The 26,379-nt window shown below is 43.4% G+C and overlaps 1 protein-coding gene across 1 annotated transcript in view; it reads right to left on the reverse strand.

Annotated features, from left to right (window-relative positions):
• Window positions 1-19,841, reverse strand: part of LOC111720986 (retinal-specific phospholipid-transporting ATPase ABCA4-like) — a 53,467-nt gene extending 33,626 nt beyond the window's left edge. The window contains 3 exon segments of the mRNA XM_031968702.1: window positions 1,313-1,402; window positions 15,679-15,876; window positions 19,632-19,841. Of these exon segments, the coding sequence (XP_031824562.1) occupies window positions 1,313-1,402; window positions 15,679-15,876; window positions 19,632-19,658 (315 nt within the window). The 5' untranslated portion in view covers window positions 19,659-19,841.
• Window positions 19,842-26,379: the final 6,538 nt, after the last annotated feature.

Raw genomic sequence — 26,379 nt, forward strand, 5'->3', positions numbered from 1 at the left:
TGATCTTGGAAGCAACTCAGACCTGGATGGGTAGATTTCTGATTGATCTTGACTTTATATATAATTATTAAATATATATTTGCCCTTTATGAATTCTCCACTGCAGCCCTACTCTGATGCTTAAGCATAACATTTGAAATATCCTGAGCTCTAGAAGGCAGTCTCAGCAGAAGTTCTTGTAGGACCAGATTTAAAGTTAGGCTTCAAATATATATTCAGTGATGGACTTTATAGATAAGAAGATCAGACTACAGAGTTTGAAGAAGTTCATCTCCAGAAGGTTGGTCAATGGAAGATTTTTTTTTCTTTTTTCCCCAAAATAATTCTTTTTTTGTTGTTTGTGTTTGTGGCCAAAGCTATTCTCATATTCTCTACCAAGGCATGAAGGGGTCTTTAATTTCATCCCACATCCACTCATTGATCTTTTGAAGAAATACCAGAAGATGAATTATTTTGATCATGAATAAACTTCTAGATAAAATGGGTTTCAACTCTTGTTGGCTGAGGGGGAGAAGAGAAGGATGAGGTACTTGCTAGATTCAGAGTCACTGAGCAGAGGATCAGGATTGGAGTAAATGTCAAAGGAAGTGATTGCTACGGACAAAATGTCCTACCTGGAGAGCAAGACTTAGGGGTAATATGGCTTGGTCACAGCATTATAGGACTTCATGTTATGCCTAGTAGTACCTGCCTATACTTTCCATTATAAGGGAGACTGAGCCTGGTAGATCTCTTGCATTTAGAATTTCCAGGATACCAACAGGGTATCCACACTATCTGGCATCAATATAGTGAGCCTTTGGGGAACAAGAAGTCACCATGTTTTTCCAAGGAGAAATAAACCAGCCCAGGCCTGACACAGAGCAGGTCAAAATTTCAGAGCCATTTGGTCCATGAATCACCCTTGAATTTCCAGACTGGGTGAGAGAAGAAAACAATCTTCAAAAATCAAAAACAAAAAACAGGACTGAAGAATCACAGATGAATTAGCAGCCTGGAACTCATTCACCAACTGAAGAGGCTTATATTCTGGTCCTAGGGCCACTGCTCACTTATACTGCACTCAAAAGCCACAGGATTCTTGTGGCCTTGCTCAACAAATAAAATGAAAGTATCAGAAAATTAAAGAAATGTAAAAAGATTTTAAGACTATTAAAAGGGACCATCAATTGTCACACTACAAACTGGAAGGCCAGGGAGTCGTGTTGCTCTCAAGGATCAACTACTTGGTAGATTAAGGGTGGGAAAATCTGGGAAAACCATAATGAGGTTTCCTTTGTCTATATTGTAATTAACATCATAGACCACATGCCTCTCTACCTCTTGGCGATACAGTAAATAAAGTCCTTCCCCAGGATCTCAGATTTATACCTTGAGAACTGCCATCTAAGAGTGTGGGAAGCTATAAGTGATAAGAAAGAAACGGGGGGAAATTTCAGTTATACATGTGTTTGAATATATACATGTACACACACACACATACACACACACACACACACACACACACACACACACAGAGTCACTCCACTCTCCTATGCTCATAAAAACAAAACAAAACATTTCCTCCCTGCTTTCTGATCACAGAGCCTATTTTTATAAGATTGATTCCAGAATCACAGTCCTCTTTTTCTAATCTAGTTGAGAAAATCAAAAGACCTTATTCCAGGTTATCCCACTGAGCAAGTCAATCACAAATAGTTTCATGGTGACATTAAACACACCAAAGCAATCCTGACTGCTGGTTTAGAGGCACCAAGCAAGACTCCTGGAGGAAGACAAACAGAGAGCAGCTGTGGGAGCCAGAGGAAGAATGTGAGTGGAGAGCTGCCAATCTGGTCACCTCCATGGCTCTCTCCATCCTCTCTGACTTTCCTGCAGATTGTTCCCATCTTTTCTTCCATTGAGTTCTCTGCATTCAGGTCGACCCCTCTTCCTCTGTTCAGCACTGGCTCTCTTTTGTCCTGGGAGTTCTCTGGTTACATGATCCGTCTGAACGGCTGCCGCTAGTGATTATCCAGGGGAAGAATCACTCCTATGGATTCCCCAAATGCCAGCAACGCTCCTTTGGCCCCGAGTGCCACAGTGCCCAGCTCTGATTGCATTCTCCACTTCAGTAGTTCAATGAGCTACCTGACTTGGCTACAGGAACCTCCAAGTATTCCCAGGAAGACCAAAAGCCAAACCTGACTGAACAAACTCAGTCTCCATAAATGTCATGACCATGACTAACAAAATTCCCTACCTCATATGGACCTTTCAGGAGATTTAATCAAAACTGAACTCCAATTTTGAGGGGACTAAATATACAAACTACATCAGGACCTTTTCTTGATGCATTTTGGAATGCATCATACTTGTGGTGTTTTAAAATCAATATTTATTGACATCCTTTGCTTTTACATTAGCCACATTTCTTTCCCTTTCTCCTTCCCAAAAAGTCACTCCATATAACAATGAGAAAAAAAAGAAGGAAATCCTCCCCCCCTCCCCACAGTTGAGCAAAACTAACCAATATATCAAAAAAACCTAATATTATTGTTAGTGGAGTTGTGAACGGATGCAACCATTCTGGAGAGCAATTTGGAACTATGCCCAAAGGGCTATCAAACTGTGTATTCCCTTTACTCCAACAGTGTCTTTATTATTATTATTATTATAGTAACTTTTTATTGACAGAATCCATGCCAGGGTAATATTTTTTACAACATTATCCCTTGCACTCACTTCTGTCCGATTTTTCCCTCCCACCCTCCACCCCCTTCCCTAAATGGCAAGCAGTCCTATATATGTTGAATATGTCCTAGTATATCCTAGATACAATATATGTGTGCAGATCCAAACAGTTTTCTTGTTGCACAGGGAGAATTGGATTCAGAAGGTAAAAATGACCCGGGAAGAAAAACAGAAATGCAAACAGTTTACATTCATTTCCCAGTGTTTTTTTCTTTGGGTGTAGCTGCTTCTGTCCATCATTGATCAACTGAAACTGAATTAGGTCTTTTTGTCAAAGAAATCCACTTCCATCAGATTACATCTTCATACAGTATCGTTGTTGACATATATAATGATCTCTTGGTTCTGCTCATTTCACTTAGCATCAGTTCATGTAATTCTCTCCAAGCCTCTCTGTATTCATCCTTCTGGTCATTTCTTACAGAACAATAATTTTCCATAACATTCATATACTACAATTTACCAACCATTCTCCAATCGATGGGCATCCACTCAGTTTCCAGCTTCTAGCCACTACAAACAGGGCTGCCACAAACATTTTGGCACATACTGGTCCCTTTCCCTTCTTTAGTATCTCTTTGGGGTATAAGCCCAGTAGAAACACTGCTGGAACAAAGGGTATGTACACCAACAGTGTCTTTATACTATGTTGGTATTCCAAAGAGATCAAAAGAGCAAAAGGACTCACATGTGCAAAAATATTTGTAATAGTTCTTTTTGTAGTGCCAAAGCACTAGAAACTGAGTGGATGCCCATCAATTGGGGAATGGCTAAATAAATGTTATGGAACATTATTGTTCTATAAGAAATGACCAGCAGGATGATTTCACAGAAAGGCCTGGAGAGACTTATATGAACTAATGCTAAATGAAATGAATAGAACCAAGAGAACAGGTACATAGCAACAATAAAATTATGTGACTATCAATTCTGATGGACATGGCTCTTTTCAACAGCAAGGTGATTCAGATCAGTTCCAATAGACTTTCAATGGAGAGAGCCATCGACACTCAGAAAGAGGAATGTGGAAGCTGAGTGTGGTTCACAACATCATATTTTCACCTTTTTTGTTGTTTTTTGTCTCAATTTTTTCTTTTGGACCTTATTTTTCTTGTGCAGCATGAGAAATATGGAAATATGTATAGAAGAATTGCACATATTTAATCTACATTGGATTACTTGCTGTCTGGGGAAGGGGATGAGGGGAAGGGAAGGAGAAAAATTTGGAACATAAGTTTTTGCAAGGGTGAATGTAGAAAACTATCTTTGCATATGTTTTGAAAATAAAAAAGCTATTTTTAAAAAGCCAAACTTAGTATTATATAATATATATATGTTATATTTGTAAACTGTGGGTCATGACCCCATGTGAAGTAATTGAAAGTGGGGGGTCATGAAAAATTTGGTAACAGTAAAAAGTTTCTGAACACAATGACTAAAAATTAATTCAAAATCTAACATATAATGAATACAAGGTGTTTCTGGCAATGCTAGTTCATATTGCATCACATGACTTCACTCTAGCCTTGGTTCTGAACATACAACACTCATATTTTGCACTGCACGTCCACAACAGTGCTGAAAATACCTCAACTTAGATTCAAAATGGGATTATGTAGAAATTTCTAAGACAAAAAGAGGATGTAAGTAAAAAAAGTTTAAGAAGTCATGGTACAGAGTATTCTACATCCAAAGCTCCCTTCCTAAGTAAAAAAAAAAAGTGGAAGTGGATGCTCTGGGACAGCAAGGTAGTGCAGTGGGTAGAGCACTGGAGCTTCAGTCAGAAAGACCTGCACTCAAATCTGGCCTCATGCACTTACTACCTGTGTGATCCTGGGCAAGTCACTTAACCCTATTTGTCTCAGTTCCCTTATCTATAAAACGAGTTGGAAAAAGGAATGGCAAACCATTCCAACATCTTGGTTAAGAAAATCCCAAATAGAAGCATAAAGAATCAGATATAACCAAAACTACCAAACAGCAGTAGAATGAAGGTTTTTTCTCTTTCATTCAATGACATAGAAAGGTTGTGAAAAGCATCTTCTTTGGAGACTTGGGGGAAAGGTCTGAGTTTTTTCCATTTAAGGCCACCTTACAAAGCCATTCCATTTTCTGTTTTCCTCTCAGTCAGTCCTCACCATTGGCCCTGAAGGATCTCCCTTCCATATACTTTGCAAGTAACTCTGACTTCTTTCAAATAAGCAGAAAAGAATGCCCTCGAATCCTTCTTGTTATTATGTAGGCTGAGAAGACTGGAACAAATAAGCACTGTCACTTCTAAATCCTTGGTACTCATTTATGAAGTTGTCTTAAGGGTCAAGACATATCACTTTCCAACAAAGGGATGCTCAAAAAGACAATTCTAGTTTCAAGATAAAATTGATTTCCATCACTTCTCCCAAAATTTGTCAGGAAATTTTAGGTAAAAGAGAAACAGATTTGTCCTGAGTATGCTCAGTTTCTCTGGGGAAAAATAAAACAAAACAAAACATTATACAGTGATACCTTGGTACTCATCATTAACTGGTTCCTGATGACATGACAACTAGCATAAACAAAGAGAATGGAATGAATTTTTCTCCTAAGAAGTACATCCCCAATTGGCAGCCATTATAACCATCTCTCCCCACCCAATACTCCAAAGCGGCAAGTAGAGCTTCTGGCTACTGAGAAATAAACGAATCTAGCCCAGTTCCACCTATTTGGGCTCCTCCTTTCTTGACCAAAGTCACTTTCTGAGAGGGACCTAAACCTTTATACTCTTCCCCTATCCTGTGCAGTTCAATCTTCCTGGGAATGGAGTAGGGGAGAACCTGGGTTTGCCTCACTTACCCTCCATAAGAAGTTAAGAGCTGGCAGGAGTCCTGCGTCCTTTGGCACCATTCATCCATATATCCATTCATTGAGCCTTTTATCATTGGAAGGCACTGGTCATATATTTGACCTTCACAGCAAGCAATCTTTTGAGGAAGGAAAAGGCAAGGTTATTCTCTCCATTTTACAGCTGAGGAAACTGAGGTTTGCAGAGATTAAGAGAGGCACTCACTCAAGCAGTTAAATGGCAGAGACATAGAGCTCAAGCCCAGGTTTCTTGACCACAACTCCAGAGCTCTTTTCATCAAGTCATCCTGATCTATATTTTACTATTTAACCAGATGGCTCAAGAGGAGAGAGTGAGGCTGGTGACTTTGCACAGCCTTCCCTCACTTAAATCTAATTCACTTCCATGTCATGGCATTGCCTCCCTGATATCATGACCCTCTTTCAGAATGAAAGATAATCAATCACTCTCCCTGCCTCTTCCAGGAAATGCAATTTAACCAACATCTAGTAAGTGCTTCCTATGTGGCAGGGTCTGTGACCTCGGGCAAGTCACAATTTCTGTGGGCCTCGGTTTACTCATCTGTAAAATGGAAGTGTGCAAGTAGATGCCTCCCAGAACCATTTCAGTTCAAATCGATGGTCCAATGGCGATACCAAGAGGAAGCACAAACATCTCCCCTGTAATGCGAGAAATTCCCTTTAGTGGTTCCTAAGCATCTTTCTCATCAAGAACTTAAGAGAATGCTTCTGGGGCTAGTGAGGGCAGAGGTAAAGTAGAGGGCCCTGTGGTAACATGAAAAGTATGCTGGACTTGGTCTGAAGACAGAGACCCGAGGCAGGAGCCCACCTCTGCCACCTTGGCAAGTCCCTCCCCTGGGGGCCAGTCTCCTCCTCTGTAAAATGAGTGAGACTGACTTGGTGACCTCGAAAGCCCTTTCTGGCTCTGATGGTGTGAGGAGGGGCTACTGGGCCAGCCTGGAAGTGCATGTCAGGGGATAATCCAACTCCCCCTCTTTGAATGCTCTCCCGGGAGCCAAGACTTCTGGCTCACAGGTAAATGAGACTGATGGATTCTCAGACATTATCTAGCCCAAAGGAGGCATCCAGGCCCCATAAGGAGAAAGGCTATGAAAACAGGCCACAGGGAGTAGATGCATTTTTATCATTTCCCTGTTATTACTCATCTTCTGTGAGAAATGCTCAGGTCTCTGTCCAGCTCTCAGGCAATACATGTGCTTACTGGCAGGCTGGCTCCAGCTCCTGCCTTGGGACAATGTCTATTTAAGCTCTCAGGAGACATGTTTTTTGAAGACAAACGAGGGTGGCAGGTATTTTGGTGCTGTTTTCTGGAAATAGGCTACTGATAGGATTTACAAGGCACTTTTCTTACAACCATATTGTGAGACAGGTACTCGAGTCTCATGAACCCCCTTCAGTGGGGATGGGAAACTCCTCTGGAAACTTCCTTCCATGGATATATTCCAAGGGACTTCGTTTTAGATTGTCTGGAAACACTAAGTTGAGTGGCTTTCTCACAAAGTCACCATGTCTGAGAGGGAGGACTTGTTCCCAGCTGAGACCTTTATGCACCATGCCCTGATACCTCATTCAGTTCTAAGTTGTGCCTCTGTTGTCCCAGCTTGGTTCTTTTCAGAGCTAACACTAGCCCATCTAATTCCAATCCCCACCCAATGTAGCCTTGTCTTGTAACAAAGAAACACAGTTGAAGGAAGCTGACACTGGGACTGTATTAACTGCAACAGTGACATTCTGCACACATTGCCCCCAACCTCATCTCCCTAAGGAAAGAAAGGAGCCTATTTCCTCCCTCTTTTCTAGGGCTAAGATTCCATTATTTATGTTCATCAACCCCGTTTAACCCCTAAAGAAAACTGAGGTTTACAGAATCAAAACAATTCACCCAAAGTCCCACAGTTCTTAAATGTCTTCAGGACTTACTGTTGTTTAGTTGTTTTCACTTGTACCTGACTCTCTGTGACCAATAGGGGTTTTCTTGGCAAAGACACTGGAGTGGTTTGCATGGCTTTCTCCAGCTCATTTTACAGAGAAGGAAACTGAGGCAAACAGGGTGACATGACTTGCCCAGGATCACTCAGCTAGGCAGTGCCAGAAACCAGATTTCAATTCAGGAAATTAAGTCTTCCTGACTCCAGGCCCAATGCCCCACCCAGCTGCCCTGGATCTCCCTTAAGCTCTGAACTGCACTTGCCTGACAATTAAATCCAGCACCCTTTCTAATATACTCTTCAGTGTTGGAGCTGAATTCTAATACATTTTCTCATGCACTCAAGCACAGGAACCTATAGGTAAAGAATCAGGTTAAAAAAATAAACAAGCTCTACTTGTGTAGGAAGGAGTTCTGAGCCTTTGGAGCTGAATTTGTGACTGAGACAAACAAATGCCTTGGCTCTTGGGCAGCAACCCCAAGTTAAACAGGCCATTACTGAGAGGGAAGTGGCCACTTCTGAGCTGATGGTAAAAATCAAAAGTGATGGGATTAAGCTGATTTGTAAGAGGTGTAATTCTCTGCCTCTTCCCTCCCCTCCCAAAAGAAAAAAAGAAATGATATCAAATGGTTTTCTCCTCCTCCAGTGTGGACAACTGCATTGGGCTCCGACCTGTTGTTCCAGGGAAGCCAGCTTTATCCGGGAGGGAAGTGTGTTGCTGGGTAACCGGGAGAACTGTGGATTTGAGGAATGTTTGTTAGGACCTGACAGCAGTTAAGTGTCAGATGAAAAGAGAGGAAACTGGCTGCGGGATGAGGGGGCAACAAACAGGGACAATCTGAGCCCTGGGAAATGCGTCATGAGGAGAGAATTCAGACTAAGTCATTTCACTCTAGGGCAACAACAACAAAAAGGCCAATCTGTCCTTCCAGGAGGGGCCACAGAGACGAGCTGTTTTCTAAAGGCTTGGGCGAACAGAGTCCCTTTGACTGACCAAGGCGGGCTTGGGAACAGACTGGTCACATGATGCTCTCACATGAAATTGGGCAAAGGGACCTTTGACTCTCTGTGGGGACTGAGTTCTGGTATGTGGGGCTTGTGGGAACCAGCCTGCGGGTCCGATTATGGGTGCTGTCAGGAGGTCACAGGATGCTCTCAGAGCTAGAAGGGCATCAGAGATCAGCCAGTGCAGCCCCTTTCTTTTACAGGTGAGGAGATTGAGAGCCAGGGAGATCTCTCCAAGCCACCCAGAGAGCTCAGGGACCCAGCTAGTGTTCAAAGCCAGGGCTCAGACGCCTTTTCTACTCTTCCTTTCACTGCATCCCTGAAACATCCTCCTGACTCAAGTCTTGGGGAGGTTGCACACATCTCCTATGGGTGTAGGGCTGGTGTCGGGGAAACATTTCTAGCAATGAGAGTTTTACCACAGTGGGCTGCTTTGGGAGGACAGGACTGTGCCCTCATGGGAGGGCTTCAGGGACAAGCTGGATAGGATAACCTCAGGTAGGAAGGCCTCAGAAGGTCCTTCCAAGTCAGAGAATCAGAAGAACTCTCCGGCTTCTTTCAAACTCAGCTCAAATGTCGTTTCTTCCCTGAGTTTCTTCATATGTGTGAATGCATATATCCATATCTATTTATATCTATACATCTATACACTCATGGATATATACATGTCTATACATTGTGTTCATATATACATATACATAGATTATACATGAAAGGCAACTAGATGATATAGTAGAGAAAGTGCTCAACTTGCAGGTTCAATAAGAACCTTAGTTCAAATCCTACCTCACACACCAGCTATGACCCTGGGCAATCACTTAAAGTTTTCCCAGCCTCAGTTTCATCATCTGTAAAATGGGAATAACAACAGCATGTAGCTCACAGGATTGTTATGCGAATCAAATGAAATAAAATGTAAAGTATTTCAGATTCTAAAAGCTGTACATAAATGTCTAAGTATGTATATGTATGTAGATTATGCACTTATGTATATCGGTATATACATCTGTATATGTCTATGTATGTGCTGTATTCTTTTAGAATATAAGCTCTTTGCAAGTAGAATCTGTTTCATCTTTATACTTGTTTCCCATAATTGCTCATGGGTAGGCTGAGCCAATATAATAAAAATGACTTCTATCTGTACTAATTTATTTATTCAGTGTCATATCCATCAAGCTACCAAAAATAAATTCTATACAGCCAGAAAGAAATTGTAACAAAATTCAACTGGAAGAACAAAAGATCAAGAATATTGAGAGAATTAATGAAAACAAATGTGAATGAAGGTAGCCTCGCCATTGCAGCTCTCAAGCTATATTAAAACTATCTGGTACTGGCTAAGAAGTAAAGTGGTAGATCAGTAGGACTGATTAGGTACAAAAGACTTGGTAGTATATGCCCATAGTGATCTACTATTTGATAAACCCAAAGACCTCAGCTTTTGGAACAAGAATTCAGTATTTGATTTTTTAAAAAAAACTTCTGGGAAAACATTATGGCAGAAACAAGGTGTAGATCACTATTTTATACCATATACCAAGATAAGACCAAAATGGATACATGATTTGAACATAAAGAGTGATATCATAAGCAAATGAGAGCAAGGAATAAGATACCTATCAGAGTATAGAGAAGGAAAGAAATTAATAACCAAACAAAAGATACATGTCTCCCTAGCATCTAGCTCTATGCTTGATACACCTGAGCTACTTAATCTGATCCTCATAATAACCCTTGAAATAGAAGCTGTGGAATATTTGAAGTGGCACTTGAGCTGATCTTTGAAGGAAATTAGGGATTCCTTTTTCTTTTGTATGGGGGAGGGGAGGCGGCAATTGGGATTAATTGATTTACACAGGGTCACACAGTAACTAATACTGGATTTGAATTCAAGTCCTCCTGACTCCATGGGTTATCCCCTATCCACTTCAAAACCTAGGTCCCTAATTTAGGGTTTTTCCAGTGGACTTCTGCTCTCTTTTTGCCCTTACCAAAAGCATTTCCTAACAGCAACTTCAAATGGCTAGTGGAAATTTAACCAGCTTTCATGACCTCCCAGAGGGCAGGAACTATATTTCTGGATAATACACAAACAATTCTGGAGAACAGAAGATTGGAGCATTTGGAGAGGGGAGTTACTGATACTGCTGAGCATTTAAAGGAGCAACTCCTTAGTTCCCACTCCTCAGACTTTTACTTGTTGGAGATCAATAAATGATCTTCCCAAAAGTCAGAAAAGAAGGGCAAAAATTAAGTTAGAAAAAAACAAAATTGGAACCATGGAGTGGTTTAGGGAAAGGAATGGAGTCCGAACCACACTCTACTAGAAGTTTTCTGTAAAAGGGTATGGGGAAGGGGGTGGGGAGAAGAAACCGTGAGCCAACCCTCCCAGGGAGGCCAGATTCCCTCTATCAGCTCCTAGTGACTGGGGGGAGGGGAGGGGAAATTCAGGTTTCCCAGCAGTGTGAAAGGTCTTGGCACCAAGTTCAGTTGGTGCCTGTTGAATTTCCACAAATAAACATTCCACACAGAAGGGACTGATTTGCTTCTCAGCAAGATTTCAAAGCTGTTCAGCCATAGCCAAGAGAATACAGGATGAATAGAACGAAGGAGGAGGAGGGAGAAGGAGGGAAGGAAGGAAGGAGCCAGGGGGAAGAAAAAGGAGGATGAGAAGGAGGAAAGGGGAATAGGAGGAGATGGGGTGGTAGGGGAAGGAGGAAGGGGAGGGAGAGGAGGAGCAGATCCTGGGCCAAATTAGATAGAAATCATCCTTAAACCCTCACCTGAAACTAAAACAAAAAAAAAAAATTTTTTTCATTTTCATGAGGTGTGAAAACAACTCAGTCAGGTGGGGCAAGAATCATCTCCTTGTCCAACTCTGGAGTTCCTGCTTTCAGACACACATGACTGACCTTTAACCCTAATCTAGGTAGGAAAGGAGACAGAGCACTAGACTAGAAGCCAAGAACACCTGGATCCAAATCTTGCCTCTGTCACTTAGGAGGCATGTGACCCTGAGCAAGTCAAGTTGAGGTCCTAGAACTACAAAGAAAAAATGAAGTGGGGGACTGAGTAAAAACAAAGTAACTTGGGGGCTGGGATGCAAACAAGCGGGGAGTCCAAGTGGGCTTGGTAGGTAAAGTGCCTGAGAAAAGACTTGAATTCAAATCCTGCCTCAGATTCTCCCTAGCTCTGTGACTCTGGATGAGCCATTTAACCCCTCTCAGTTTTCTCATATGTAAAAGGGAGATAATTCTCAAGCTTTTCTGTTCCCATGAGATAACGTATTTTAAGTGCTTTGGAAGCCTCCAAGTGCTATCTAAATGCTAGTTTACAAGAACAACAATGATGATAAAGACGATACCACTAAACCATGCTGACCTAAGCCAAACCAGAAGGACAAGAAATCCTTAGATAAGTCTTCTCTCTCTGCTCTGCCCAGGAGACCTTCTCTTCCACGTTTCCCCACTATGTGCCTCATTTCCCCATCTACAAAGAGAAGAAGTTGGACAAGACGACCTTTAAGGTCTCTTCTGGGTTCAAGAATATCATCTCATGGTTCCTTGCTTCGGGGACTTGAGAGTCTTGAGGAGAAGGTTTCAAGGATAATCTCACTGATGTAGAAGGGGAAGGGTCATTCCAGACCATTCCAGAAGGAAAGCTGGTCCCTCTCAGAGGTTCTCAACCCCAGGTTGGGGCAAGTTAATTCCCTAATATTCTGGGCTTCAGATGCTGGCACTGGGCCCAGAGCTCAAGCTGGCAGGTGCCATCAGTAGTTTAACAATATTTTCTTTACTTAAAAGTTTTTTAAAATAAGTATTAACTTTTTGTTATTCAATAAAAACTATTTCTGTATTTGTGTGTGAGAAACAGCATATATAAACAGATTTCTGGATCTCTGAATTTGCAGCTTCTAAAGCTTGAGTGACTCTGGGGACGGGTAAACATGGCAGCCCGCCAACCAGCTGCAATAACAGCCCTGTTCCAGAAAGAGGTTCCCTTCCCTTGATGGCAGCACCCAGCTGGGCCTGCAAGGACAAGCCAAGGCCCCCTGCCCACTGTTGGGTCTTGCTGGTCTTTCCTCTTCACTCCCATGCCTTTGTTTCTTTGGGGTACATGTTGTTTGTCAAGTGACATGGTGGTCCCTTGAGGAGAAATAAAGAGGTCCTCACTTGTGGCTCAAAATGTACAAAGCTGCCATCCCAGATTCCTCAAAAGGAAAGACTCATTCTGGAGTCACCAGGAGAATAAAGGGTCTGTTCTTTCCTTCTTCCAGAAGCTGGCTATCTTGGTAAATTGGTTTGCACAATCCAGGAGCCAGAAAAAGGGAGGGGGAGGAGTAATAATATTAACAATAATCATTAATGTTCTTGTCCTTGTTCTTATTACAGCTGAAATTTATAGAGCACCTTCAGATTTCCAAGGCATATGTGATCTCACTAGCCTCTTACAGCAATCCTGGGAGGGGAGTACTATTATTATCCTTATTTTCTGGATGGAGAAACTGAGGCTGAGAAAGGTTTGACGATTTGCTCATGGTCACACAGCTACTAAGTGTCAGAGGTAGGGCTCAAATTCAGGTCTGACTGCATGTGCAATGTTCCATCCACTATGCCATCTAAGTAAAAGAAAAGCTGTCTCCCACAGTCTCATCATCCATCTCGAGTCAAGAAAAAAACTCTTGAGAGAGAATAGAATAAAACTGGCTCCTTTGTGTTATTGTGTCCCGACGTGGTCTACTTCCGGGATCCTTCTGGACCCAAGGTTGCAGAATACAGCTCCTTTTAAGGGCAGAGACCTGTTTCTTTGGGGGCCCCTGCTTTGTACCCTGGTTCAGGTACTTCAGACATGGTTGGTGAAATGAGCTGAATGTTTGTAACCCAAAGGAAAGAGCTTCAGCTCCAGGGTTGTGATGAAACTCAAATCAGAGCTTTTATTAAGTGCCTACGACAGACCTGGCACTGTATTAGGCTAGAGATGGGGTGGGGGATGCACAAGACCAAAAACAAAACAGCCCCTGCTCACAGGACCTCATGTTCTACTGGATGCTTTTTAAGGCAGGAGAGGGGAACATTTCTGGGAACTTATAAGAAAAATGTCATCCTCCCTGCCCTGCAAAAGATCCAAACACTCAAAAGCTTCTCCAGGAAACATTCCACCATAATCCATCCAATTCAATTGAACAAACATTGACTAAAGTGTCTACTCAGTTCTAGGCACTGGGCTGGGACATAATCCCTACCCTCAAGGAATTTCTATTCTTAAAACATAATAAAGAGTAAAACTATAGTAAATATTCTTAGCAACCCTTAGGGTGTTGGGGGCCCCTCCAGACCCCCACTTCAGAGCCAGTGTAGACATTCCCTATTCTCTGCCATCCAAAGGACTGATTGACTAATGAGCTGAAACTCCATGATATAAGAAAGACCATGTTTCCCTCTCAGGCTTCCTCTTCCTTCTTTCCTTGAGGTTTAAACATGACTTTCTGATATCCCCTAGCCACTAGGCCCCATCAGTGACCTCACAGGCCTGTGTCTGGGAGAGGGCCACCTCCCGTCTGCATCTCCTTGCCTCCAGTACAAGGCTTTGACCTTGAAAGGCAGCAGCTGTTTTGGACCAGCCACAGCAGAGGCAGCAGCAGGACGCTGCCTCCCCCCAACCCACCCCTGTCTACCCACAGCACTACACAGGGAAAAGAGCAGCCCACAGAGAGACTGCAAAAAGAAAGGGCCCACTTGGCATAATCAGGCTGTCCTGGGGACGGGTGGGAGGAAATTCCTACAAAGACAAGAGCTATCTAGAACATCCCAGGGAACCTTGATTCTGAGCCTCAGAATGGATGGCAACTCTATGATTCTTTATTGCTTAGCAATCTTTTTCAGTGCAGGGAAGCGTATTCAATACTTGATTTGTGCTTGTACTCTGGGGGGCCTTTCTTGGGGGGACCCCGTAGATGACAGCCAAAAAGAAGATTGTCTCTCAGGAACCCGAGATGGAAAAGGGATCGATGAACTGGGAGCACACTCGCCCCTGTTGAGGAGACAGGCAACCCCAGAGAATGGACTTAGATAAAACAGGAAGGGCAGGACAAGGAGAGTTAGTGGGGAAGGTCTCAGGAAAAACGGGAAGGGCAGGACAAGGAGAGTTAGGGGGGAAGGTCTCAGGAAAAACGGGAAGGGCAGGACAAGGAGAGTTAGGGGGGAAGGTCTCAGCTCTTTGGCCTCATGAGGCCTGTCTATCCCTACCATGGTGGAATAATGTCAGTCTTGGTAGCCAAGGCTCCAAGCCAGGTCTCCCTGGTTCCCAGGGCAGCTCCACTCCTGTCTTTGGGACACAGACTCTGTGACCGAGGGTCTAAGGGCACTAGGCCACTCTCTAAGGTGGCAAGTTACAGACAAGGGGCTGACTTGCATAAGGGGAGGGGATTTCTTCAGAGAATTTCCTACAGATAAAACTCAAGGGTCTTATTCACAGGATCCTGGATTCAGAGCTGGGAGGGACCCTCAAGTTTCATCTGGTCCAACCCCCTTAATTCACATAGAACAAAGCTGAGGCTGAGAAAATTCAGTGACCTTTACTGTCCGCACAGGAATGAGTGGCAGAGAGAAAATTTGAACCCAGACCCCGGTTCTGAATCAAGCATTCTTTCCATTGCCTCCTGATTCAAGTTTCTATCCTATGTAAAGCCACTCGTGCAGCTTTGGCTTTCTACAGAATGTAGCTAAAGACAGAATAAGATAAATGACTTCTCAAGGCTTATTCTTCTTGCCCCATAAGTCCGTGATGCTACCTCGTCTCATCATCTTGCACAAGACATTCTCTGAGTCTTCAGTCAGGAGCCATCAAAAAGCGATATAAGAGAACTGTTCGGTTCTGCATACATATATTGTATCTAGGATACATTATAATATATTTAACATGTATAGGACTGATTGCCATCTAGGGGAGGGGGTGAAGGGAGGGAGGGGAAAAGTCGGAACAGAAGTGAGTATAAGGCAAAATGATGTAAAAAATTACCCAGGTATGGGCTCTGTCAATAAAAAGCTATAATAATAATATAAAAAATTAAAAAAAAAAAAAGCTGGTGCCATGCCCCTAGCTGGGGCATGATCCCCTTCTGGAGGCACCAGCCAAGCCATTCACTTACCAGCTGAAAGAGCTTAAAGAAATCCACATTGGAATACAGGGCATCTTCCACCCACTGCAGGCTGCCTTGGGACAGGGGGCACATGGCTCTCTGGACAGTCTGGGCCCCTTGTAGCTGGCCAAAGATGATGAACCGGTTTAGCAGGGCTTCACTGCAGGCAATGTCTTTCAGCATCAGGTCTGGGACACCGTAGGCAAACTGTGGAGAGTAACAGTATATCCCCTTTATGATTTAAAGGCTTTTCTCATCTTACTGAAGGTGAGAACCCGTAGGCACTGGAAACAAGGGAGAGGGACAAATCTGGGCCAAAGGGTTACCTTAGCCCAGCAGCTGGGACTGCACTTTTGGGGACCAGGACTCCTGGCCTCCAAGGGACCAAGCTCCAACCAAATTCCAACACATGAATCCCTCTGTGAAATTCAGCTCAGGCATGCTGATTCCCACCTGCTTGTTCACTGGGTACCTCCCCGTTGGCCCACAGGCACATATGCTAAATACCCCTTGGCTCCAGCTCAGAGTCTCTCCTGGACATGACCTAGGAAACCTGCCCACCCTGTACAAGCTGTCAGCAGTTAGAATCATCCTGGCTAAAGTGGGAAACCAGGTCATTTCAAGTGAGGTCACAAGGCCACAGGCACTATTCTGTACCAGGCTGGGCTCCTTAGTGTCCCAAGGGACCCTCACTAGGTTTTCTTTTCCTCTGGGTCCTAATCCTCAGATGATCTTCAGCTGAGAGACTAGATGGGGAGCTTTTCAAACAGGACCTGGGGAGGAGACTCTAATAACCAGGATGAAGAGATGGAACCCTGTGTTTGATGACGAGATGATCAGGGAGGAGCCAGAGCAGGGGTAAGATACATACTTAGAGATCTCAAGAATGAGAAAGAAATGACTGGAGAGAAGACTGAAGAAAGGACTGAGATGAGAGACTGCAGGTGGCCCATAGACTTGTGCACAGATGAGTGCGAATGGTGGGAATCGCAGGACAAGAAGAAATCCCAGTTGGGAACCACTCTTGGGTTTCCATTTGTGTGGCTATTCCTTCCAAAAAGGCAGATCAACAACTCCTGGGGGCACGTTGTGCACTAAGAGGTCAGATGAGTGGCCCAGGTCCCCCCCCCCCAGCTGCTCTGGGCCCCAGGCTGGCCTGAAACTGGGGTGGTCCTGCCCCCAGAGCCGGTCCCCTCTGCAAGACCCCACAAGCACCCCCCAGTGTGGGGCAGATGCCAGCAGGGCCCTCCTATGTGTCTGGTTGACCCTAAGCTTTCCTGAAGCTCCTGGGCTTATTTGTCAGGTGAGTTGGAGCTCCGGGTACTGGGACCCAGACAGCTTGTTCTCTCCACATGAAAGGTTTTCAGACCCTACTGGGCTTCCAAATATAGCTGGCTTTGTCAGAGAGGAACCAGAAAGAAATTTCCCCTAAATGCCCCTTGTTATCTCCATCTGCCTTTATTACCAACTGGAAACCAGCACTCACATTTCCAGGATCTCAGTTTTATGAGCCATAGAGACAGCAAAGAGGAAAATGAGCAATCGGGGCTGACACAGTCTTCCCTCCTCCCCCACCCCTAGCAGCTGGGAAGGGGGAGGGGGCCTCCCAGGGAGCAGGGCTACATTCCAGCCAGAGGGGCAGCCCAAGCATGGGCAGCTGCTCTGACCTCTAGGACCCTCGGTCCAGTTTCTGGGACACCTGAGTCAGGGACAGCCAGAGAGAGAGGCTTTTTCAAAGTTGTTTTGTTTTGTTTTGTTCTATTAGCTCAAAAGATCATGAGGTAGAAGGGACCTCAGAAGCCCAGGAGTCTCTTCCCCTCACTTTACAGATCAGGAAACACTGGGGGGAAGCAAGGACCAAGGGACAGAGTCCTGGGTTTGGAGTGTTGCTGCTGGGGATGTGCTACAAAAGGGAGACTGACTCGACCCTGGAGGGCCCTTGCTCAGACCCTTGCTACCTCGGGGACTCTGGGAAAGCTGCTTCACCCCAGCCTCAATTTCCCCATCTGTAAAATGAAGGGGTCTGAGGTCTCCTCCAGCCAGTCCTTAAGTCTATCAGAGTCAGGGGCCCCGCTAGGGATGTACCCCGGGTCCCATGAGTAGCAAATGTAAGAAGCAGAATTTGAACCCAAGAATGCCGAGTCAAGCCAGTGCTCTTATTAGGAAAGAAGCCTGAAGGTCCTTACCCTTTCTGCCCAAGCCTGGGGAGGAATGGGTGAGGAGCTTTCTACCCACAGCCCTTAGAGATGGACCAAGTGAACTCAGGGGGGTTGTCCAGGAGGCGGCCTGCTCCCAGGTTCAGCAGCCCAAGGCCACGGCTCAGAAGCCTGCCAGGTCTCACCACATGCCCATTGGCCGCACCACTTTCTTCCTTGCTTTTCTGCTTATCTTTCTCCAAGGCATCACCGTGCAGGCTCTGGAGAGTTATGCATGTAGAATAAAAAATATGCAGGTTCTCCCACCATGGAAAAGCTTCCAAGTCAGGCCCAGACCCAGATGTAAGCTTGCCCTGGAGGCTCACGGAGCAAAGTGTGGGGAGCTTCAACACTGCCCTGGCTGTTCACGCTTTTAGCCCCAGAAGCTCAGGAGGCCATTAACCAAGGAACAGAAGATAGGAGAGGAAGTGACATCATGGGATCATAGCTCCAGCACTGGACACCTTGACCACTCCCCATTGTGCAGATGAGGAATCGGAGGATTACCGACTTCTCTAAGGTCACATCGGTGGTTGGTGGCAGTGGTGGGGTTTGGCCCTATGGCCTCCCCAGCAATGGGTGAAATTCCAGGTCATTGAACTGTAGTTGTAGGATCATAGTATAGAGCTGGAGGGAACTTTAGCAATCATCCAGGCCCCTCTTCCTTTTGCAGAGGAAGAAACAGGGTGGAGAAAGCAGGGACACAGAGCTGGTGAGTGACTGACTCTATGCACTCTGCCATCCTTGCTCTCATTCACAACCTGACTGGTGTTATATATATTGCAAGTTTACAGTTCGCTAAAGAAACAGCACACACCACATAAGGCTAGGCTAGGCAACGTACAAAATTATGCTAACAGGCCTCAGCCCTGTCCCTCAGTGAGCATAGGGGCCAACAGCAAAACCAAAAGGGGGTGGGGATTTTGGCCAAAACACACAAGATTCCCTGTTATCTGAGAAAATGAAAAGGAGACCATATCTCCTGAGAAAGAGTCATAGGAAACTGGATAGGCTGAGGAGTCATGGAGGGATTGCGGTCTGCCTGAAGAAGTGCCCTTTTGTATGACCTGGGATCCAGGTGAGGCAGTTTGTGGGCTTGAGATCTGAAGTCAGGAACACTGATCTTCCTGAATCCAAATCCAGCCTCAGACACTTCCTAGTTGTGTGACCCTGGACAAGTCACTTACTCTTGTTTGTCTCAGTTTCCTCATCTGTAAAAGGAGCTGGAGAAAGAAATGGCAAATCACTCTAACATCTCTGCCTAGAAGACCCACATGGGATCACAAAGAGTCAACCACAATGGAAAAAACTGAACAGCAACAATGAAAAGGATCCATCAGAGCAAAGAAGTATCAGAAGATGTTGCAGAAACACAGAGGAAAGAAAAGGTGCTTCATTTGGTGTCCAGAACCAAAACTTGTATCCTCTTCACCTTGTCCCCATTATGTTTTTCTGAATGTAGAGTGGTCAGTAATCCTGACCTCAGAAGGCCAAACAAGGCAAAGGGCCCTCCTTTCTGCCTTTTTTAGGCGCTCCCCTCTTTGAGTTTCTTCCTTGATACCCTGATCCAAACAAGTAAGTGAAATCATAGCTGTGCTGTGCTGAGCTGTGCTGTGCTGTGCTGTTCTTCCCTCCTTCCCCCCAAGGACTCCCCTCTCCTATCATTTATATAATGAGGGACGGGGCTGAGAATACTCATATTCCCATAAGCAAAGGGAAAGACACCTGGACAGCTCTACCACCCTCATTCCATTCAAGTGCTCTCACCTGCTCAGGTCGGACTTGGGAGTTCATCAGAAGGGAGACCACAGACTCGGGCAGGCCAAAGGTGTGCACCAAGAAGTGTGTCAGCGTCTCCTCTTCTTTGAGAATGTCCTTGATTCTGATACCTCTTCCTGCATGTCAAGGAGAAAAAAGCGGGGTGCTGTTAGAATATTAGATCCTCAAGTGCTGAGTCAGTCTCCCTTTTATAGCATATCCTCAGCAGCAAAAAGGGAGGGAGGGAGGGAGGAAGGGAGGAAGGAAAAGAGGAAAGAAGAAAGGTGAAGAAGGAAAACAGGAAGGGAGAAGGGAAAGAAAGTAGGGAGAAAGGCTGCTGTTTGTCCTTCATTCTCAAAGAGGGCCATGACTTCAGGAAAGTGATATAATGACTTGAAAGTGAATTGGAGTTAAGTGAGTCAAGTTTGTGCAAAATCAATAGCCTCACTCTCCATCGTGGAGCCATCTGAGCCCAGTAAGAAGACACAGATCAAGATGACTACAGATGTCCCAGATGCAGTGGGAGACCTTGGCTTTTTTAAGGTAAGTCCTTTTTCAGGTCTCAATTTGTCTGAGGTAGTGCCCATTCTGTAATTAAAGTTAGCAAAGAAATGAGGGGGAAAAATAGTCTCTTTTACCTCGTCAAAAAAAATTTTTTTTAATCTGGAAAGAGAAGGCCATTTGACTTTCTAGTCAAAACAGAAATAAGATCTATTTACATTCACCATCAGCCATATGAACCCAATTACCAATGTAGATAGTGTAGTCTTTAAGAAGAGAAATGTAATCTGTAAATTCCCAAGATTTTACTAGGTTTCAGTGATCAAAATTTATATTCCTTTGGGTAGAGCACCTATAAGGTAAAGTAAGGACCAAGAGAAAGGAAGAAGAGAGGGAGAAGAGATAAGCAAAGAAAGGAAAGGAATAAAGAAAGGGACAGAAAAAGAAAGGGAGAAAGAGAAAGAAGAAGAGAAGAAAAGAGGAAAAAAGGAAAGGAAAGAGAAAAGGACTGAAGAAGGAAAATAAATATCAAATGCCTCCTATGTGTCACATACTATGCTAAGTACTTTATAAATATTATTGCATTTAGTCCTTACAATAACCCTGGGAGGTAAGTGCTATTAACCCCATTTTACATGCTGTCTGCTTCAATCTCGAAGATGGGAATAATACACTGCCCCATGCCTTTTCAATGCTTGATACCAAGCCTGCTTGCTTTTGGCTTTGTGTTTAAGGATTCAACTTTTATTTTAAAGTTCCTTATGCAAACAAAATGTTCTGATTATCTCTCCTTTAAGTGGATTAGACAGAAGTTATATTATAACCAATAAGAATGCTTGTATTAAGGTCACTTGAGCTTACAATTAATATTTATTTTGTCTTTCAATTACATTTTGTTGAATGGGATTTTTATTGGAGTATGATCCAAAAATGAATACATTTAATATTTCTGCTTTTCTAGAATTGATTTTAAGGTTACAAGAAGAGATGGCAAAACTCTACTAATGGGAGACCTCAACTATCCCTTCTCAGAACTTAATAAATCCAATAAATTATCTAAAAAATAAGCAAGAAAAAAACTAAGGAGGTGAATAATCTTAGAAAAGTTAGATATGACAACCTTTGGAGAAAATTGAATGGTAATAGCAAAGAATACAATTTTTTCTTAATAGCACATGGCACCTGCACAAAAATTGACCATAGCCATAACAAGCTTCTTATAGAATTTAGAATTCTGCCTTCCATAATGTCATGTTCCTATGACCTCCATTCCTTTAATGTTGCAACTGTAAAGTTCTATGTAATCCTGATTGTGGCCCCCCGAATGTTTGAATTGTTCCTTTCTGGCCACTCGCAGTATTTTTCCTTTATCTGATAGTTCTGAAAATTTGGATAAAATGTTCCTTGAAGTATTCTTCTTGGGATCCCTTTCCTGGGGTTATGGGTACACTCTTTCAATGTCTATTTTGCTCTCTGATTCCAAAGTATCAGGGCAGTTTTCCTTGATAAGGTTCTGAAAAATTCTGTACAGATCTTCCTTTTGATCATGATTTTCAAATAATCCAGTGATTCTTATATCTCCTGGTTCTATTTCCTGGGTCAGTTATTTTTCCAATGAGGTAATTTACATTTTCTTCTATTTATTCTTTTTTTTTTTTTTTTTAATTCTTGATGTCTCATAGAGTCCTTGGCTTCTATTTGCTCAATTCTAATTTTTAAAGATTTCTCCCCCTCCCCCATTAACTTCGTACCTCCATTTCCATTTGACCAATTCTACTTTTTACAGTTGTTACTTTTCTAAACTATTGATTCTTCCTTCATAATTCTCTAGCATCATTCTAATTTCTTTTCCTGTATTTTCTTCTTCCCCTTTTATTTGATTTTTAAGCTCTTTTTTGAGCTTTTCCATGAGTTCTTTCTGGGTTTGAAATCAATTTCCAGTTTTCTTTAGGAGTTTATCCATAGGTGTTTTGACATTAATGAGATTGTATCTTGAGCTTTTCCATCACCATAATAACTTTCTATTATCAGATTCTGTTGTTATTATTATTATTTCTTGCTCGTGTTTTTTGGTCTTTTCCTTTACTTTTAAATTTAAATACTGCTCCTGGGGTAGAAGGAGCATTGTCCCAAGCTCCTTGTGCCAGAGAGCCTTCATATCCTGATTATATACCTGGTGCTGTACTGGTGTTGCCCTGAGGTCCACAGAGGATCCTTGGATCTAGTGCTACACTGAGGGAGGGGGGTGGGAGCTAGCAGGCTTTGTTATAGTTCATAGGGTCTTGCAGCTTACCTGTTGCTCAGTCAGGGTCCCACCCTGTCATGCACTGAAGTTTGTGAGAAATCCCTCTATTGGCCTCTACCTATTTGCTCAGGGCTATGCTGAAGAAAAGTGGCAGGTCCCAGCCCATCTGCTCTTATGCTGAAGCTCACAGTGATGTCTGCCCATTTGCTTAAGCACCTGTGTGCTCCGGGGTTGGGGTTCATCTTCTCTGTCACACTGTGGTATAGGACCGTTTGCTGGCTTGCTTAGATACCTCTAGTCCTGGACTTGTGTTCCCCTTTTATCCACATGAGATAAAAAGATGGATTCTTTTTCTGCCAACCTTCCAAGTTTCTTGGGATAGAGGATTGTTTCACCCCATCTTTTTATTGCTTCTGTTGTTTCAGGATTCATTTGGAGGAACTATTTTATGGGTTTTTTAAATGATTGTTTGGAAGTGAATATGGAAGAGTCAAGGTGGTTTCCTGTTTATTTCCCCATCTTGGCTCCCAGAAGTAGGAGATTGCTCTTTCTATGGCACCAATTGATCTTGGCTGGGTATGTAAGAATCATGTATGAACTAAGTGGACTGGATGACCACTGAAGTCCCTTTCAAACCTCAAAAATTCTGTGATTTTGTGCCATATGTTTTCTGTCTCTAACTAAATTGCAGGCTTCTTAAGGTGAGGGTCAGAGTTTCTATTTTTCTTTTAGCCCTATTAAACAATACTAAAAACACAGCAAATACCTGATGGTTTCACTTGGGGGTCTAAACCTAAGTTATATTACACAACCCATTCCTCACCCATTCTTACTCTGACATATCAAATCTTAGTTCTGAGAACAAGAAGAATATTTATATACACACATACTTGTGATAAAGCTTACAAAATTCTTTCCAACAATACCGTGAAGTATTATTATATTTTTATATTACCTAGCTATTTTATGAGGAGCAGAAATCAATCTGTAAACTTTTTGTGAAAGTGTTCTAGAAATAAGAATTTTGAGGATCACAGTTTTTTAGAGTTAGAAGGAACCTGAAAAGTTATCTAATATAGAATTACAAAATGATAGCTGGGGAAAAAAACCAAAAAATTAATTACCTCAGCAGCCCTCTAGTCCAATACATACCTAAACAAGAATCCTCATTGTAACATTCTCCAGGTCATCTAACTTCTGAGGGACAACCCATCACCTTCCAAAGTAGTAAATTCCATTTTTGGATAGGTGTCATTACAGAGAAGTTTTTCCTTACATCAAGTGAAATGTGCCTCTCTATACTTCCACCTTTTGTTTCTGGTTCTGTCCTCTAAAGCAATCAGAATAAATTTAATCCAGCGGTTCTTCACTGAGATCCACAGAATCCTTCCCTCCTACCAAGCATGGTCTGTAGATAACATTTCAGGGGATCTCTGAACTTGAATGGGGAAAAAATTAAAACTTTATTTTCACCAACTTCCAACTACAACTTAGTATTTCCTTCAATCATGATTTTTAAAAAGAACATTATTCTTTAAAAAAGAAAAAAAAAAAGTCCATTGGTTTTTGCCAGACTGACAAAGAAGTCTAAAACGCAGGAAAAAAGATTAAGAACCCCTAGTCTAATCTCTCTTACATATAACAGCCCTTGAAATACTAGAAGACAGATATCATCCCCCTTCCTCCAGTCTCTCTTTTCTGCATTAAAGATTCCTATTTCCTCCAACTGATCCTTATAGGACATCAGTCCTTCATTACTCTGGCTGCCCTTCTCTGAACAATCTACAGTTTATCCATGTCCTTCTCAAGCTGTGGTGCCTAGAGAACTGAACCCAGTACTCCAGAATTGGTTCTGTCCAGGGTAGGATACAAAGACTCCCTATTCCCAGAAACTATGCTTCTCTTACTGCAAACTGATGAGAAGGAATAAGAAGGAACATCCAGGCTGAGGAGATGGAGAGGATGGGAGTGGGTGGGCCTGGAACTCAGCTTTGCTAGGCCCTGCCACCTTTGCTACCACCCAGATGGCTGGACTACTTTTGCCACCTGCTTTCTATAAGCCCCAGGGAAAAGGGGCAGGACCCAGATCCATCAGCAGTCATCCATTTGAGTGGCTGAGGGAAGAGGGCCCCCCCTCAGTATGAGAAGGAGCCGATACCAGACGGAGGCTTAACCAGAGTCCTAAGGGAGAAACGTGAACTGGGGGGCTACGGTGAAAACAAAGCAAATTTGGTTTAAAATGTCGTTCTTCTTGTTTCCTTTCCTGTTAAATGTCCGGAGGCCTGGGGGTGGGTGTGAGAGTGCTGAATAGGGTAATGGGAAGGGAAAATGGGAGGAAGGTCTTTGAGAGCAAATGCTCTGGGTGGAGGAGGAGATGCTTCCAAACTTGAGGGGGAGGATAGTCTCTGCAGAAGACTGAGACCGAAAGTGCTCTGGATGGTGCTCCTCGGCCGGGGGCAGTGGCGGTGGGAAGGAGGGGAGTTCATGGTTGTGCACTCTTAGCCTTAATCCTCCCCTGCAGAGAATGTAGTAAGGCAGGTTTGCTCTAAAAGCAAAATGCTCCTGGCTCCAACCAGGGACTGGCTTTCCCAGGGGAAACGGACAAAAGAGAAAGCTGCACTTTCCAAGAACTGACCTTGTCCCTTCAGGTCACACGGTGCAGGCCTCCTGGGCCACTCTGCCAAAGGTTCTAAGCAAGAAGCTTTGTCTTCAAGGTTCCAGGCCTGGATCTCAGCAATTCTGGGAGGGGTGTGGCTCGTCCTCCGGTCTCCTGCCCCCACAGCCATGAGAATGGGGTGTGCAGATTGGGGGGCTACACATAGATGGGGGCTAGGAAGCCACCACTGCGCCAGGTGGGACTTTTCTTGCTTGGGACACTCAGGTGATACTCACAGTTAGACTATCTGAGCCCGAGGTCCTCTATTTGACTCCCCATTTTGTGGTTTTTAATGTATTGATAATTATATTGCAGCACCATTAGTTCCCTTCATAATCTGATGTATTTTAAAGGTGAAGTGATCTGGCCGGGTTCAGACAGATGGTATTAGGCAGTGCTGGGACACGAACTGAAGTATTTGGATTCCAAATTCTGTGCGCTTTCTGTGACTGCGGCCCCATGAACCATAGGGTGCCCAGTGACTGGCATCAGGAGCTCCCTCTTCCCCAACTCAAAATCGGTCTTCCTTTGTCTTCCTCACGTTAAGTCCATAGCGTTGAAAAATTGTCCCCTGGACCCAGCGAGGTCCCAGAGAAGAGAAACTTCATATCTGCCCCTTTTCTGCAAGCATGGGAGATGATGAGGATCAAACATTGTGTGTCTGTCAGACTCACAACCTGACATTTTTATTCACTTTCCAGAAATGTTCTCATTCTGTCTCTGTCTCTCTCTCTCACTCTCTTCTCTTTTCTTTCTGTCTTTCTTTCCTTCCCTCCCTCTTTTATAATTTGAAGCAAGGATCAATGTGTAGGGGAGAGAGGAGAAGTATATTTAGAAATAGAAGTTATGTCAAAACCAGTAATACTGATAATTTTCATTTGACCACTTTAAAGAATACAAGATAGCGTCAAATATATTACTTTGAACTTCCTGCCTGATACAAACTAAATTTGACAGATATCTGAATAGACATCCATACCACCATTAAGCACCTAGCACAGTACCTGGACCATCTGAATATTTTTTAAAAAAAATCTGTTGAATGGAATGAAATGGGATGAGATGGAATGGGACAGAAAAGGAAGGAATGAGATGAAATGGGGTGGAATGGTATGGGATAGAATGGAACAGAATGGTACTTTATGGCGTCCATAGATTGGGAACTGGAGGCTTTAATCCATTTGCACTTTTGATTTGCTCCCTAACTTCTGCAACAAATACTTCCTTCTTTCAGTGCCTGCCATTTTCACTCCATCAGCTGCTGTATACAATACTCATGCCATAATGTCCATATTGATGAGAATCCTTCAGACATTTCTGATTGCTGAAACTGCTCCATGAGCCAGAATGGTTAG

Source organism: Sarcophilus harrisii, chromosome 4 (assembly GCF_902635505.1).
Source record: "Sarcophilus harrisii chromosome 4, mSarHar1.11, whole genome shotgun sequence".
In the NCBI taxonomy this organism is placed as follows: domain Eukaryota; kingdom Metazoa; phylum Chordata; class Mammalia; order Dasyuromorphia; family Dasyuridae; genus Sarcophilus; species Sarcophilus harrisii.